We start from the raw sequence: 18,184 nt of genomic DNA on the forward strand, positions 1-18,184 counted from the left end.
GCAGCTTCTCCGTAAAGGTGGAGCTAATGGCCCGTGGGCCTAGCAGTTGTTAGGCCTTTTGGGAGCCCACGATGGGAGCTCCCTGGTAAGCGAAACCGTCAATTCACTGCCTAAAATGACAATACCCCATCTCTGGTATCTTTGCACTTGTCTCTTCAAAGCCACCTTTTCCTTTTTCTGTGTCTGGATTGTCACAAATCCTCCTCTGCACCCCAAGAACACCCCATTGGATTTCCGGGCTGGCTGCTTGGCCTACACACCTGGGTCAGGCCTCTCGCAGGGATGCTCCTGCCACCGTAATAAAGAGGAGAAAATGTCACAGGGGAAAGGCCTGACTCCTTCGTACAGTCAGGAAACTCAGCCTCACAGAGAAAGGACCCCTTTAAGCCATTTTGGGAGCCACATCCACCACTTTTGTGACTCCCACATAGGTTGGTTCCCAGGAATCAGGTGTCTTAGTGTTAACACGGGCCAATAGGACAAAACAGAACCCTTGGTCCTTCCCAAAACATTAGGAAAGTTTGTGTACTGAGGTAATGTACAATGTCTTTTTGCCCTGAATAGGGCTCCCTTAGAAACTCTTTTAATAATCATTTTAAAATATCTCTCTGGAACCACTTTTAGTAATTTGCTGAAGGAACATCACAGTAATATCTTAATTCTTCCCATGTTTTTCTTTTAGTTTTTCAGATTAACTCTAAGTAATTCATACTGTACATTTCTGAAATTGAAGTACACACAGCTTTAATTCTGCACAGGAAGGATGCAGCAGGAGATAATATCCTGGGCACATCTTTCTGGAGAATCATTTTTACTACAAGACTTGTAAGAAACAAATTTATTTCCAAAGTAAGAAATTAAAACTCTAAAACAAGGCTAGAAAGTCATCTGCCTTTAATAACCCTTAGTCATCTATGCCTGATATGTGAGACTTTCTCCAAGATAAAAAGTCTCAAAGATAACCTATTTTCCATCATTATAAATAGTAAATAGAAATCATAGAAAGTCAATTGAAAGCCCTGTCTTGCCAGTTTCTTAAATCACAATATGGCCTATGGCCTTGGTATGGTTTTACTTGGATTTTCTTTCTGGAATTTGTTGACTTTGCTTGGATATAAAAATTAGGGGTTTTGGCCTGTAATCCCAGTACTTTGGGAGGCCGAGGTGGGCGAATCACGAGGTCAGGAGATCGAGACCATCCTGGCTAACACGATGAAACCTCATCTCTACTAAAAATATAAAAAATTAGCCAGGTGTGGTGGCGGGCACCTGTAGTCCCAGCTACTCAGGAGACTAGGCAGGAGAATGGTGTCAACCCAGGAGGCAGAGCTTGCAGTGAGCTGAGGTCGCACCACTGCACTCCAGCCTGGGCGACAGAGTGAGACTCCATCTCAAAAAAAAAAAAAAAAAAAAAAAAAAAAAAAAAAAAAAAAAATTGGGGGTTTTGACCAATAGTTTTCAGCTATTAGTTGTTACTTTTGTACCACATTTATTGGTAAGACTCTGTTCATTTTCTTCAAACTTTTTTTACTGTTTTTTTCAGATTGAATAATTTCTATTGTTCTGTCTTTTTCTAATCTATGAATCAACCTAAAAGTACTATTTTAAAATTTCATTATCTTTCTATTTGGTTCTTCTTAATAATGTGCATTTCTCTGCTGAGATTCCACATTTTTTCATTCATTATGAGAATGTTTTTTCTTCACCCCATGAGTATAGTTTTAATGGCTGCTCTCAAATACTTGACTGCTGATAACAACATCTTGGACGTTTTGGGGATAGCTTCTAATGCCTATGTTTTATCTTGTGTATGGATAACATTTTTGTGTTTCTTCTCATGTCTCTTAAATTTTAAAATTGTATTTTGAAAACTATAAATAATACTTATAGAGACTCTGCATTCTGTTGTATTCCTTTGAAGAGTGTTGTTATTTTTCGAAGAGGGAGTTAATTTGGCTGGATTCAAATTCAGATACCCTTCTCCCTTTCAGTGGGCACAGCTAAAATTCTCATTCAGTTCTTATCCGTACATATATCCTATGTATGATATATAGATGTGTGTTTCTATATGACAATATATGACATTGTATCCAGATTTTACCATTGTTATTTGTAAGAGTATTGTTCAACAAGCTACTCCACCATTACTGAAAGCCAAAACCTCAATTTTATATTCTTTTTGGATTTTACATAAATGGCATTATATAGTATGTATATTTTTACATCTACTTTCTTTTGTACATCACATTTGTAATATTCATCAGTCCTGCTGCAGATATGTAAACACTGAGATTACAGGCATGAGCCAACATGCTCAGCCTATAATATTTTAGGAGGCTAAGGTAGGAGGATCACTTGTGGCTGGGAATTTTAGACCAGTCTGGACAATATAGTGAGACCCTCTCTCTACAAAAAAATTAAAAATTAGCCAGGCATGGTGGCATGTGCCTGTCATTCCAGCTACTCAGATGGCTGACGCAGAAAAATCAGTTAAGCCCATGAGTTCAAGGCTGCAGGAAGTGATGATTGCAATCCCGCACTCCAGTCTGGGTAACAGAGCAAGACTGTCTCTTAAAAAAAATATATAAAAATTTAAAAGAATTTTATACATTATGTTAAATTACACATAAAACTAACTATTTTAACTATTTTAAAGGTTTCAGTTGAGATGAATTAAGGACACTCATTAATTTGCTATAATAATTTCCATGTATAAAAAGCATTTTCCATTTTTTGAAACTGAAACTGTACCCATTAAACAACAGCTCCTTGTTATTCTCCCTCTAGCCCCTGGGAAACACTCCTACTTTGTGTTTCTATGGATTTACTCTTAAGTACCACACATGAGAGGAATCATATAGTAGAGAAATCATGAGGAAGAATGATAAAAAATGTATCACATGCTTATTAATTTTGAATAAAAATACCAACAGAGATCAGTAGTACATGGTGATTATAAATAAACAGATAAATGAGAAAAAGGAATTGGCAGCATCCATTATATTTATGACAATGGGGCCTCAAGTACCATAGTAGTGAGTCCTCTGCCCCAGTCACAGGGATGGTCAGTGGTGGAGCTGGGAGCCCAGTGTAGCAATCTGACACCCGGATCCCATGCCTAGCCCAAATGTCACTGAGCTCTAAGGTACTTTGCTCCTGCTGGTCCAGGCACTCAGTGTTCCCTAAGATTTATCATGGCATATTCTCCATGGCCAGGAGGGTGGTGTTGCTGGACTACTGGGATAAGAGATCCAGCTGACAGGCAGGTTGTAGCTACAGTACAGAGGCAGATGTGAGGCTAGTAGAAGCCACATCCCTGGCCTCCTTCCCAGTGCCTGCCCAGCTGGAGTGCTGGGTCCCAGGGGTCATCATGCAGCAGGGCCTGACACTGACCAGGGAGCCATGGCCACAGGCTCTTGGCAGCTGGTCCAAAACAAATATTCTCCATGCCCTCTGACAATCTGCTAGACCCTCACCTCTCAGTCTTACTGAGCCACTCCATCAACTGGAGGCAGACCCAAAATTGCTCCACAGGCTGAAGGTGGTAATTGTCTACAGCCAGCTGAAGCAGCTGCATCTCCCGGAGGACTTTGATCTCCTGCAGCTAAAGGGAGGGACAAGTGGAAGATGTGGATGGAGGGTCCAGGAGACAGGGGGTTATGAGATTTCAGGGGACAGGCCTTGAATTGACATCCAAAAGTGAGTAGTCATCCCCATCACCACCTGACGGCACAGGGTGTTGCCTCCATCCTGGGCACATTTTCCAGTTATCTGGTGATGGGAGACCCTGCCAGAAAGGATTATATGGATGGGAGTGAGCCTGGGATGGGCAGGGCTGGAACCAGGACCCTGAGGCTTGGGAGAAGAGAATCCAGGATTACATCCTTAGATCTCAGCACTTGGCAAACCTCCTCTCATGAGAGCCTCATGGCTGCCTCTGTGAGCTGAGGTGTCAGGCCTATGAATCTATGAATCTTCCCTATGAATGTTGACGACTCCACATCAGCCGCCAGTCCCTGTTTCCTGAGTGGTGAAGCTGCAGAGCTGCCTGCTTGCAAAGCCCAGTGAGGTTTGGCCTGAGCTGGACTCAGACTCTCCCTCAGGTGGTGCCAATGGAAGGAGAGTAAACTTCCTACTAATGGGGCCTGGGTGAAAAATGTTGAAGGGAACCTGTGGGGAAGAGAGGTTAACAGGGGCTGGTTTCTGGGGCTTTTCTCTTAAGGGCCTCTTCCTGTTCTCTAATGCCATGCAGCCCCAACCTATTTCCAGAGTTGGATACAGAAAGTCCCTCCTCCAGGAACCGGTTTTTGATTTCAGTCCCCTACTCACATCCTCCATTGTGATGGGTCTCTTTCTCTGTGTATCAAATCTTTTCAATAAATCTAAGATGCAGAGGATGGAATCTAAATCTGAGATTGCAGAGGCTCCATCCTCTGCATCTTAGATTTATTGAAAAGGTTAAGCTGGGTGCAGTGGCTCATGCCTGTAATCCCAGCGCTTTGGGAGGCCAAGGCAGGTGGATCACTTGCGTTCAGGAGTTCAAGACCAGCCTGGCTAACATGGTGAAAACCCATCTCTGCCAAAAATATAAAAAATTAGCCGGATGTGGTGGTATGCACCTGTAATCCCAGCTACTCATGAGGCTGAGCCAGGAGGATCGCTTGAACCTGTGAGGTGAAGGTTGCAGTGAGCAGAGATCATGCCACTGTACTCCAGTCTGGGCAACAGAGCAAGACTCTATATCAAAATTAATAAATAAATAAGTTAGATACATAGAGTATTCTCCCCGGGGGCATCTCTGACTTTCACCTCTCCACTCTCCCCCAATGTTGCCCCAGCTGCTCACCTTCCTTTTTTTTTTTTTTTTTTTTTTTGGTGTTATTCACATTTCCCTGGAAGTCAGACAGCCAGTGTTCATCAGAAAGGCCCCTTAGACCCTTAGACTAGGTCCCCTCCCCACTCCCTTCATACTGCATTACTGCCAGGGCCACCAGGGTCAGGGAACGTGCACAAAGCAGGAGGTGGGTCTGCATCAGGTTCTGGGGTTCAAAGAACGGAACAATGGGAGCTGAGGCTCAGGGACCTCCCACCCCAACTCTCTCTGATGACAGAAAAACTGGAGGCTCCCATTAAAAAAGTGCTCAGCCTCATATGAGCTGACTGCCCTTGGAGAGGTCTAAGTTTACTCTCCTTCCATTGGCACCACCTGAGGGAGAGTCTGAGTCCAGCTCAGGCCAAACCTCACTGGGCTTTGCAAGCAGGCAGCTCTGCAGCTTCACCACCCTGGGATCAGGGACTGGTGGCTGATGTGGAATCTTCAACATTCATAGGGAAGAGGGGCCTGACACCTCAGCTCACAGAGGTAGCCATGAGGCTCTCATGAGAGGAGGTTTGCCAAGTGCTGAGATCTAAGGATGTAATCCTGGATTCTCTTCTCCCAAGCCTCAGGATCCTGGCTCCAGCCCTGCCCATCCCAGGCTCACTCCCATCCATATAATCCTTTCTGGCAGGGTATCCCATCACCAGACAACTGGAAAATGTGCCCAGGATGGAGGCAACACCCTGTGCCATCGGGTGGTGATGGCGATGAGTATCCACTTTTGGGTGTCCATTCAAGGCCTGTCCCTTGAAGTCTCAGAATCCCCTGTCTCCTGGACCCTCCTATCCACATCTTCCACTTGAAAAAGCCAGAGACACTCAGCTGCCTCTCCCCAACTCTCTCCCCTCCTCCTAGCTGGCCTCCAAAAACATGAAGCACCCCCATGTTCCCATGTTAACTCTGTGGTGAGATTTTAACAAGTCACAATGTTATGTGGTCCCTGCCCCCACCATTTCCCAAATCCAGCTCTTCCACGCCTTTACTCAGATTTGTCTTATAGAGGCATTTCAGGGACTGTTGCCACAGGAGGGAAGGGCTGAGGGAGAAAGGCCCCTTGCTCTTTTGATGTGGAGGCCTCTGGCTGGGAGGGAGGACCTCTTCCCTCTGACTCCCTGGAGCTCTTCGCCATCACAGGGACCCTGCCTTTTTGCTGCTTTAGCCTCGTCTGGCCTCTCTGTAGTTTCTTCTCTAGGGTGGCCAGCATGGATGTCTTCACCTGCCAGAGTCAAAGAAAAGGTCAGTGATACTATGCTCCCTTCACCCAGTTATGCCCAGTTACACTGACCTGGTATCCTGGATAACTGGTGTGAGTAAGCTGGTCCAATGCTCCTGCCATCTCCAGTAAGCTCTGATTCTAGATTCACTCCCTGCTGCAACCCTCTGTATGTGGAACCTTGGGCATGCAGCCAGGCCTCCCTGAGACTGTTTTCTCAACTTGAAAGTGTGATGGGAACCACCTACGTCACTGGGCCTTGTGAGGACTCCGTTATATGTAGCTGTCACCATTGTTCTCATCATCTCAGGAAGAGCCAGGCACAAGCACTCTCAAAGTTCTTTTCTCCTTTGAAGCTCATCATTAGCCCCTCTCAGGCTCATCATCCCTACATTTTTTGGATAAGAAAACAGAGGCCCAAAGAGGGCAGTGACTTGCCCAGGGCCCTAGAGAAGAGGCCAGCTTCTTCCCACACCTGGAGGCCCTGACCTAGCTGGCTTTAACCCGCAGCCCAGCACTATCCCTGACTAGGGTCCCATCTTGGTTCTCTATGCTTGTTTAGGTCCTCAGGCAGGCTCAGCTTTGGTGGGAAAGAGACACGGTGTCTTGGGAGGCCTGGGCGAGTGGCACCTCTAACCAATCTGCTAGGCCCTCACCTCTCAGTCTCACTGAGACACTCCATTAATTGGAAGCAGACCCAAAATTGCTTCACAGACCAAAGGTGATAATTGTCTGCAGCCAGCTGGAGCAGCTGCATCTCCTGGAGGACTTTGATCTCCTGCAACTAAAGGGAAAGAAAGGATGCTGAGACAGGGCCTGCAGCATACACGTAACTATAATTCAGAAATTGATAGACACACACAGGTAAATATAATCAGAAAGTGATATAATCTTATATGCAACGTTAAATACAAATGTCCCTCAGGCAGGGCCAGGCCCCCAACACAAGGAGAAATCTCTGCCTGAACATGCTGCAGGCAAAAACCTGTCACTCTTTCCTCTTCCGCCCAGTGTCTCATTACATCTCCTGTCGATAAGGGTCTAAATGTGTGGGGCGGAGAACCCCAGCCAATCAGTGGTGCTGAGAACCCCAGCCAATCAGTGGTGCTAGCGTGAAAACTGCCCAATCAGGTGCGCAGCTAGAGAGGAAGAGGCGGGCTCTTCAATATGGCAAGGCGTTTGTCTCCTAGCGCCCAGGCCCTGAGTCCGGTACCCGTCTGTACTATTCCATCTCTTCCGCTCCACTAGCTCCTCGGTGACTCTACCATAGCCCTTGTTATCGTGTGACCTGCAGGTACTGGGAGATCCATAGGGAGGAAGGCGCAACATCCGGAGGCTGGGAAATGGTGAGTGCGCGGAGGGGGTGTCCCGAGAAGGAGAAAGAGGCTGTTTGAATCTGGCCGGAACTGGCTGCGATGGGATCCTGGCCTCGCGGTCGGCTCGGGAGCAGCTCCGAGTCCCCGTGGGCACAGTTCAGTCCTCACTTCCTCCGTCGCAGATTAGGAGCTGAGCCAGCAGCCAAAACCCGAGCGTCTTGTTTTGTCCATAAACACGAATTTCTCTCCAGCCCAGAGCCTTTTTGGGCACTCTGTGTCGCAATCCCGAGTCTCCTCCAGATTGTGCGGGGACGATGGGAAGGTCATAAGACGAGAATCCTCATTCAGGGTCTGGAGTTCCTCCGTGGAAGAAGCAGTGGGCCTTGGGGTCCCCAATTCCTCCTTTCTCCTTTTAAAAATTGTGGCTTATTTTATTTATTTATTTTGGAAACAGTGTCTCACTCTGTGCCCAGGCTAAAGTGCAGTGGCAAGATTTCGGCTCACTGCAGCCTCCACCTCCTGGGCTCAGATGATTCTCCCACCCCAGCCCCCCAAGTAGCTAGGACTAGAGAGACATGCACCGCCACCTCGCCTGGTTTTGTGGTTTTGTTTTTTATTTGTTTGTTTTGTAGAGACGGGTTTTTGCCATGTTGCTCAGGCTGGTCTGGAACTCCAGAGCTCAGGTGATCCGCCCCCCTCGGGCCTCCTAAAGTGCCGGGATTGCATGCATGAGCCACTGTAGCCTAAATTGAGGCATCTTTAGGATATAGTTTCGAAGTGTTTTCCGGCCCAACTCTGCTATTTAAATGTAATACCCCATGTTGGAGGTGGGGCCTGGTGGAAGGTGATTGGATTATGGGCGCGAATTTCTCATGAATAGTTTAGCACCATTCCTCTTGGTATTGACCTCTCGATAGTGAGTGAGTTCCCTGAAGTTCTTATTTAAAAGTGTATAGCAACCCCCTTGCCTTCTTTTCAAGCTCCTGCTTCACCTTCCACCAGGATGTTAAGCTTCCTGGGTGGGGCCCCAGGAAGCAGATGCTGGTGTTATGCTTTCTGTACAGCCTGTGGAACCATGAGCCAGTTAATCCTCTTTCTTATAAATTACCCAGTCTGAGGCATTTATAGTAATGCCAGAACCGATTAATACAAACAGTTTATTTGCACAAACAGCAATTTATGAATCAGAGAACACCCAACTATGGTTTGTTTGGGGGCTCAAAGGAGAGACTTGGAACAAAAGGCTTTTGTAAGAGGTATGAGGAAACAAACCAGATTCAATATTTGATTGGTTACAGTTATGTATTGCATTTGCACCCATCCGGTGGAAATGTCCTGGTTATGTACTTAGAGCTTTATTGGCAGCTTGTGGTTGGTTAAGCCTAAGTTTTGTGTTTTTTTTTCTCAAAGTTAGTAATTTGCAAGAAATTCCTTCGACGTAGTTAGGTTTCCTTAGGCAGCATCCCAGAGCATCATGGCCATTTCAGCCTAATTGCCAGCTATTTAGTTATTTTAATGCTCTACAGGGTCGTTGGTTTTGTCTGCAATTTTCAAATGTTTGGCAAGCAGGGTCTCAAATCCAAAACTTCTCCCATCCTAACTGTTATAGGGACTGTAGAAAATTCTACATTTCCAATTTCTTTCCCACATTCTCCAATGCCAACTATCCCTGTCTAAATCACATTATCAACTATTAGTCCTTTATTTAATTTCAAAACGGACTTGGCATTTTAATTGTTTATTTTTGTTTAAGAGAGCAGTAGGTGGCTCTTTTTAATATATTCGTCTGTTCGTGAACATTTCACATGACAGGAAAGCAAAGCAAAGAGCAATCACCTGACACTCTGCGCATCTCCTCTCATCTTCTCTAGGCACACGCGGCTTCCCAGAATGTCTTTGGAACCTTTGCAGGGTGATGTGTCCTCAGCCACTCTCCTGTATTTTCCTGATACCAGGTATTACAACTTTCTGGGGATGATCCAAGATACCCACAAGAACCATGTCTCTTGGAGTGTCTAGCAAACATCAGCCCCTGGGTCATCTCCTTTCAGAGAAGAGCCTGAGGTATTGGGTGGAGCCTCTCAGGGGAGCAGCTGGATGCCCTCGTGCTGAGAGCAGTTTCCTGATATACCCTTCGTCTAAAAAGCTAACTGCTTTAACATTAAGATTTTTTCCCTGTCAACCCTAGCTTTTGTTTCTGCAGACACATTGGTGGTCAACCAATCAGGTGCTGGTATTGAGGGGAAAAGGCACAAATGCATCTTGCCCTCTGGTTTCTCTCAGGCTTGTGAAGGAGAATAACTGTCCCAAAGTACAGGAAAGACCCACCCTAGTGAGGGAGTGTATAAATTTGCAAAGCAAAATACACGTCCGCCACACAGGGGGCAAGTGCAGTGTCTTTTAGGAGAGTGAAGATCAAGTACTTTAGTGAGCAGAATGGGGGTGGGACAATCTCTCAAGTGATTGACACGTGAGTCTAATACATCTGTGTTCCAGTCAGCACTGCTTCTCCCTGTGTTTGTCATCTTCAATATATATGTTCACTTATTTCAACTTCAGTTTTTCATTAATTGTATGATGGACTTTATCATTAGAGCTTGAAAGATTTTAAAAAACCACAAATGTTTTCTAAGAGAAAAGAGGTAGATTTCAGAAAAAAAAGTAGTTTATATTCCATTGGTTAAAAATTCTCATTTACCTTTTATGTATTGCACAGTGAATGTAGTAAGATTCTGAGGTCTGTTCTATTTAGCATGATTTCAAACAGAATCCCACGGCTTAGCTTTGGGAATGCTACCTGGGAAAAGACAGAGGAAATGTCTCTCTCATGATGCCTACAGAAAAATAAATACATTTCTACAAGAAAGTGTGGTAGATAAACACGTAAATTACAAAACATTCATGAAAACATCAGTTTCTGTCTTGTGCAGAGTGGAGAATTTGTGGCAGTGGGCAACTCATTTTTTAGAAAAATTTCTACTTCATAGGAAATATTTATGTGTACACAATAAAAAGGTATTTGCCACTATACATACATATCTTTGCTCAGGTAATAAGTAACCTAAAGCAATATGATTGTCTAGTATAATTGTAGCCAGTAAATCAGTAGCTTTTTTTTTTCAAGCCGCAATGGATGCAACAATTTTATCAGTAATTCTTTCTAAGCTTATAAAAATATTTTAAATCATATGTTCATGGGAGGTGACACCTCACCAAGGCAAAAGCATTTTTTCCAATAAAATGCATGAAGGTGTTCTTTGAAAGCCAGGCAGATAATTAGCAGATTTTTTTCAAATAGAATCTTCATCTAAAACAGATTGGTGGCCAAGGCTGCAGAAAGTTAGAGAGAATTTGTCCAGTGCTGGGTTTTTGCAGAGCTATGTATGGAGAGGGCGGTGACCAAATATTCTAAAAGATATTGGCCTTCAATTTAGTGGCACAGGTATTGGCCAAGAAAATCTAATATGGTTCCTTCCAACAAATTTGAAGTAAATCTTTTTCTTCATAAAAATCTTGTTTAAAAAAGAAAATCAAATTTTATTCTTGTATTATTATATTATTAAAGCTAATTTTAAGAAAACCTTATAAACAGATGTATTCAATCTCAGTCAGCTGACCATACAAGATTTCTAGAAACATTTTATAACCCCTTAACATTTTCTTTATTCTCTTTCTCCAACTTTCTATGTCCATTGAGTTTACCTCATTTTCTTTATCTTTTATTCTTTCAATTTTATGTATTCTTTAACCTCTAAACCCAGCAAAATTGCCTTCTCTTTAAGAAAAACCACATCCTCTTGTCTCTTTCTAAAATAATTTTTTTCACCAAGAAACACATCTTATTTTCCTTGCACACTCTGTATGTAAAATTGTTTCTCTCCTTAACAATAGTTTTAGTTATTATATCTTAGCCAGAATTTTAATTTTTAGTAATCTGAATATATAGTGAAAGCCTGAGAAGTAAGCAGTTTTAACTATTAGTCATGTAGTAAACATTTAGAAATATTTTATAATTTTTAGAAACATAGGATTTTAAATGGAAACATTTTTAATGTGGAATAGGACATACTTACTAACAGATCTAAATATCTTTTGTTTCTGTGAAGAAACCAAAAATATCTTTTGTTTCTGTGAAGAAACCAAAAATATTTAGCTTAAACTTAATATTTAAAAATTAATATCTTAGCATTTTATCTTATTTAGAGATAATCTAGATGTTTAATGAATAGCCATTATTTAATGTAGGTTAGCAACAATCTAAGATTATAGTTTCCATAAAGATTTGAGAAACTGTTTAAACACATTACAAAACAATTAGTATTGTAAGTTTTAAGCTTTTGTCCCATTTACATCTGTTTTATTTATTTATTCTTAATTATTTTTGTAAAATCTCATGAAACATTAGACTAATACACTCATCTGAAGTTAAACTTTCTATTATCCATTTTTGTATTACTGTGTTGGACAAGTTATAAAAGCAATAAACTTTCTACATATATATATTTTTCTATATATACATATTTTGCTGAGAAGTCAGAAGACACTGTTTTTTATTAAATCAACAAACAAGTCATATTTGCCAAAAGATTTACTCAATTCACATATTCTTGAAAAATATTTAGGATTTTTTTTAATTCATGAAAACTTATTTATCTTTAATTCAGTACCATGTAGATAATATACAAACACATTTATAGACATACACATATATGTAGACACAAAATATAACTTACTCATGTTTGTATCTAACAGCCCTAGAGAGGGAGTTCATTGTAAAAGGGAGTAGAGCTTCAGGCCCCAAAAAAACCTGTTTACCCACAACTTCCGGGGCTTCATGAGGAAAAACAGGTACCCTGCCAAAGAAGGAGAAGCCTGTGGCGCTCTATCTGTGTTCTTCAAGGGGTCTCAGGCTGCTAGAAGTTTCCTTTAGGTGTCCTCCTTAGTGACAAAAGGTTTTAAGTGGAAGATGAGAAAGATAGAAGTAAATGGAAGAATTAATTCTAGATGAGACAGTTTGAGAAGATTTTGTTTTCCAAACAGCCAGTAAAGTTTTACATTATCCTTGGCAAAAATCATGTCAGCAAGAGAAGAAACAGGCACATAGAGATACCAGTTTAGGGAGAGAGAAATTCAGTTGACAAAAGACCTTATATGAAAAAACCATAGGCCTCAAATTTATGTATGTATAATATGTGTGTGTATGTATGTGTATGTATGTATATGTGTGTGTGTGTGTGTGTATGTATATATAGCCTGATTGTCAATTTTAAATAAATGGACTTTTGACTGTAGAGCTTTTAAATTTTTTAAATTTAGATTTTACCCAGGTAAATAGAAAACATTTCTTTACTTTTTCTTTCTAAAATTTACATCAAGAAGAAATTTTGGAGATGGGACATTTTTGTTTATTGGAGGTATAGGGTGATCACTATTTAAAGCTGTATTTAAAATATTTAAAACTATTTAATATTTGAACATTTATCTTTGGAATTTTTGAGTAAATAGTTTTCTTTTTTCCAAACCACAGTATACAGTTTTATTTAGTCCCGGAGAGGAGACTAAACAAACAAAGCAACAAAAGTTTCTATTACACTCTAAACATAAACTGAAATTTTAAGTTGAAGGCATATCTGAACTAGTGACTAAAAACCAACACATTCATGAGGCCAAATCCAAGAAATCCTGTATGGCTTTAAAACTTCAGAGAAAGAACAAAAAAAATTGTAGCTCTGGTATAATCAAAACTTCTCCTAAGCACAGCTTACCGCAAATGGAGTACAATCTGTATTTTCAGGCCATATTTTCTAGTATCTCAGCTTCTCAGCTTACCATCTGCCCACAAAGGCCAGACAGAAGATTTTAAGAAATGGTTGGTAAAACAGGAGGAAAAAAGCTGTCTATGGGAGTAGACAAGTTTACAAATGTATACTCCAAAAGGTCAAGAGTAATAATAAAATAATAAAAACAAATACATTATTAATTAATTATTATGTGGGTAATGTTTTTTGCCTAAGCTAGAGATATTCACTGAGATAAAATTTTGAGGTTTGGTCTAAAAAACTTCAATTTTTTTTTTTTCCCAATTTGATCTCAGCTGGAATGCTATTTTGCTAATTCTCTGGATGTTAACATTTCAAATACATGGTAAGATTTACGTCTCCTAGAGACTGAGAAAAGACTGGAAAAAGTTAAAGTATGTATCGTAAATCCTCCAGCAAAGTCAAACAGACAGTTTGAACATTTAAAAGGTTTTTTTGAGGAAGTAAAAGAGCCCTCTTAAAATGTACTTTGAAATCTCTTACTAGAATTTAGCCAGGCAAAACAGAAAGAAGGCCTTTCATTAAATTTCATTCTAAAACCTGCCTTTTCCAATTGTGCATGGAAAGATATTAATTTAGAAATGTCAAAAGACCTTCATTTTTGTCATTACATTTTGGGGTCATCTGAAGTCATGTCAGTCTATTTACCCAGGCATTTGCAAGGTGAAGCTCCATAGGTATTATACATAAGTTCAGCTTATGTTTCTAAGGGATGTTACCTAGAAGGAAAGGCATGGTTTTGATGATCAGTTTTCCATAATTTAGAAACTTTTCAAAGGTGATCATGGCCAGAGCAGTGTACCAGGTCTAAGTGTGCTGTGTATGAGCATCACTCCTCAAGGTGTCACCCAAGAATTGCTGATTATAGTGCTGGGTGAGCAATGCTTATGTTTACCTTCCAGCTTAGCTGAAAGTCTCTGCAGGTGTTTTTCTTTTGGGAAGACCCTGTGAGACTGGTACACATCACTGAAACTCATCCTAACACCTCCAGATAGTGAATAGGTCTCATGAGATCTGATGGTTTTTTAAACAGGAGTTCCCCTGCACAAGTTCTCTCTCTTTTTTTTTTTTTTTTTTTTTTGCCTGCTGCCATCCACATAAGATATGACTTGCTCCTTCTTGCCTTCCACCATGATTGTGAGGCCTCCCCAGCCTGAGTGCGCAGGCAGAAGTTTGATGCAGGGGTGTGGCCCTCCTCGTGGAGAACATCTGCTAGAGCAGTCCAGGAGGGAAATGTGGGGTCAGAGCCCCCACACAAAGTCCCTACTGGGGCACTGCCTAGTGAAGCTGCAAGAAGAGGGCTAGTGCCCTCCAGACCCCAGAATGGTAAATCCACTGCAGCTTGCACCGTGCACCTGGAAAAGCTGCAGACACCGGATGCCAGCCTATGAAAGCAGCCAGGAGGGGGGCTATACCCTGCAAAGCCACAGGGGCGGAGCTGCCCAAGGCCATGGAAGCTCACTTCTTGCATCAGTGTGACCTGGATGTGAGACATGAAGTCAAAGGTGATCATTTTGGAGCTTTAAGATTTGACTGTCCTGCTGGATTTCAAACTTACGTGAGACCTGTAGCCCCTTTGTTTTGGCCAATTTCTCCCATTTGAAGTGGCTGTATTTACCCAGTGCCTTTACCCCCATTGTATCTAGGAAGTAACTAACTTGCTTTTTGATTTTACAGGCTCATAGGCAGAAGGGACTTGCCTTGTCTTGGATGAGACTTTGGACTGTGGACTTTTAAGTTAACGCTGAAATTAGTTGAGACTCTGGGAGACTGTTGAGAAGGCATGATTGATTTTGAAATGTGAAGATACGAGATTTAGGAAGGGCACGGGGCAGAATGATAGGGTTTGACTGTGTCCCCACCCAAATCTCATCTGGAATTCCCACATGTAGGAGGGACCTGGTGGGAGGTAATTGAATCATGGGAGCAAGTCTTTCCCATGCTGTTCTCCTGATAGCGAATAAGTCTCATGAGATCTGATAGGTTTGTGTTTGTTGTTGTTGTTGTTGTTTCTTTGGAGACAGAATCTCACTCTGTCCCCCAGGCTGGAGTGCAGTGGCATAATCTTGGCTCACTGCAACCTCCGCCTCCTGGGTTGAAGTGATTCTCCTGCCTCAGCTTCGTGAGTAGCCAAGATTACAGGTGTGTGCCATTATGCCCAGGTAAATTTTGTATTTTTAGTAGAGATGGGGTTTCACCATGTTGGTCAGGCTGGTCTCGAACTCCTGACCTTGTGATCCGCCCACCTCAGCCTCCCAAAGTGCTAGGATTGCAGGCGTGAGCCACTGCACCCGGCCGAGATTGATAGTTTTAAAAAGAGAAGTTCCCCTCCACACGCTTTTTTTTTGTTTTGCCTGCCGCCATCCATGTAAGATGTCACTCATTCCTCCTTGCATTCCGCCATAATTGTGAGGCCTCCCCAGCCATGTGGAACTGTTAAGTCCCATTAAACCTTTTTCTTTTGTAAATTGCCCAGTCTCAGATATGTCTTACCCGCAGCATGAAAACACACTAATACACAGAGTGGGCGGGACATGACTGCTTCCTCATTCCTGTGTCTCTGGGCCTAATAATTTAGAGGTTACTCACATTAATCAGATAAAAAAGTTGTATCCGATTTCTCATTGTTAATAGATTATGTGTATCCAGCACAGGGGTGGAAGCAGTAGGGGGAGAAGGCTGTTCTGGAACACCCATCTGGGCATAAATACCCTAACCATGAGCTGCCAGGCTCTGTGGGGCAGGCACAGATGTACAGCAGGAATTAGTATATGCAGAGGCTCTCTCAGTAAGTAGCTGTTTTGGGCTGGCTTCTGCTTGCAACGAAAGCCATGCCCTGGGTGCAAGGGTGGCCTTCTCTCAATGCGCACCCATATCTGAAAGCACACCTCAGTTTCTGGTTGGACTATGCAGTGAAAGAAAAGCTCATCTTCAGGTTTGTCTTCCAAAGGAGAGAAAGATGAGGTTGCTTAGAACCTCAGGAATTAAACTTGCTGGGGTAGAGACCAATATATGTTTCTCACCACAATCACATTCTCACATTGACACAGCTGTTTACAATATGCTATGACCGAGGCTCCCTACAAGCACACAAAGGTCTCTCTCTTCTATCTTAATAGCTGCTGAGTGTTCTAATATAGATGGTGGCATGAGACTATAAACCCTTTGCCCTATGAATAAACATAGCTGCTCTGTCTGTTATTTTGCTATGACAAATAAGGTCACAGGGAATAACCTCAGAAATATTTGTTTAATGTTTGTAAAGCTCTGTTGCACAGTATAGTCGTAGAATTGAGTTTCCAGGCTTCAAAGTTAATGCTTAGGTATTTTGTATATTCTCTTCTAATTTGATTGCAGAAGATTGTCTGTTTTTTACAACATCACTGAATATTGTGGAATTTTTTATAACAGAGGTAAAAATAGGTATCTCTGTAGTCTTAGTGCACATTTCCATTTTTATGATATTATTTTCAAATTTATGAGCCAACTGCCTTTATTCATCAACTTTTTGTCTATTGTGTTAAATACCTAAAATTGTGTTAAAATTGATGTCTCTAGGATGTTACAAAAATTTTTAGGTGATTTTTGTGTCTTTTAAGGTCTTTTAAGGTTGTTCTTTTATATGTTTTACATATCTCTTTAAAATTTTCTCCTAGATGTATTTATTGTAGCTTTGGTAATGTCATTTTTTCCCCCTCATTAGATTTGCTAAATTTTCACTGGTTTTCTATATGAAAATTATTAAAAATAATATTGTGGTAAAATATGCATAACATAGAATATATTATTTTAATCCATTATTAAGTGTACATAGGCCGGGTGCGGTGGCTCAGGCCTGTAATCCCAGCACTTTGGGAGGCTGAGGTTCACGGATCACAAGGTCAGGAGTTTGAGACCACCCTGGCCAGTATGGTGAAACTCTGTATCTACTAAAAAATAGAAAGATTAGCTGGACTTGGTGGTGTGCACCTGTAGTCTCAGCTACTCAGGAGGCTAAGGCAGGAGAATCACTTGAACCCAGGAGCCAGAGGTTGCAGTGGGCCAAGATCACGCCACTGCACTCCAGCCTGGCAACGGAGTGAGACTTCGTTTCAAAAAAAAAAAAAGTGTACATAAAGTGACAATAAAGTACATTCACACTGTTTTGCAACCATAACCACCATTGATGTTCATAATTCTTTTTGTCTTGCAAAGTTGAAACTATATATTTCCCATTGTCCACTGTCTTATAACCACCATTCTACTTTCCTTCTCTCTGAATTCTACCATTCTCAGTCAGTTATGTAAGTGGAGTCATACAGTATTTGTTCTTTTGGAATTGGCTTGTTTCAGTTAGCATACTGTCCTCAAGGTTCAGCATGTGTCAAATTTATTTTCCCCTTTAAGGGTTAATAATATTTCATTGCATGTAAATACCACATTTTGTTTATTCATTGCTGAAGACGTGGGTTGCTTCCAGCTTTTGGCTATTGTGAATAGTGCTGCCATAAACACAAGCATACGAATATTTCTTCAATCCCCTGCTTTTAATTCTTTTGGATATATATTTAGTAATGAAATAGCTGGATCATATAATTCTATGTTCTAAGTAGAAGAATGTTCATTTTGTTTGTTTTTTTCAAGAAATGTCCACATTGTTTTTATAGTGGCTGCACCATTTTACATTTGTACCAGGAGTTAAAAAGCATTCTAATTTCTCCCTCTTCTTTACACCACTTGCTCTTTTAGGGATTATGTTGTTTTTTGTGTAATAGCCATTGTCATGTGTGTAAAGTGGTGTTTCAATATGATAGAGCATTGATTTTTATATTTATTTTATAAGCAGGTTTATTTTATATCCTGCCACTGTGCTAAATCTTGATATTTGTTGAATCTCTTGGGTTGCTAGGTATATTGATATCATCTACAAGTAGAAATTATGTTTTTATTTTTTTCCTTTGGGAATCATGTTTGATAA

The 18,184-nt window shown here is 41.5% G+C and overlaps 1 protein-coding gene across 2 annotated transcripts in view; it reads left to right on the plus strand.

Annotated features, from left to right (window-relative positions):
- Positions 1 to 721: 721 nt before the first annotated feature.
- Positions 722 to 18,184, plus strand: part of LOC129040634 (putative zinc finger protein 727) — a 46,616-nt gene continuing 29,153 nt past the window's right edge. The window contains exons 1-2 of one of the 2 annotated variants that reach the window (XM_054495386.1): positions 722 to 825; positions 9,280 to 9,363. In XM_054495386.1, coding sequence (XP_054351361.1) covers positions 9,324 to 9,363 — 40 coding nt within the window. In that variant the 5' untranslated portion in view covers positions 722 to 825; positions 9,280 to 9,323. Of the gene's footprint in view, positions 826 to 7,239; positions 7,439 to 9,279; positions 9,364 to 18,184 lie in introns of those variants that run through there. The other variant, XM_054495385.1, reaches the window with a different exon arrangement.

Source organism: Pongo pygmaeus, chromosome 6 (genome assembly GCF_028885625.2).
Source record: "Pongo pygmaeus isolate AG05252 chromosome 6, NHGRI_mPonPyg2-v2.0_pri, whole genome shotgun sequence".
Lineage (NCBI taxonomy): Eukaryota > Metazoa > Chordata > Mammalia > Primates > Hominidae > Pongo > Pongo pygmaeus.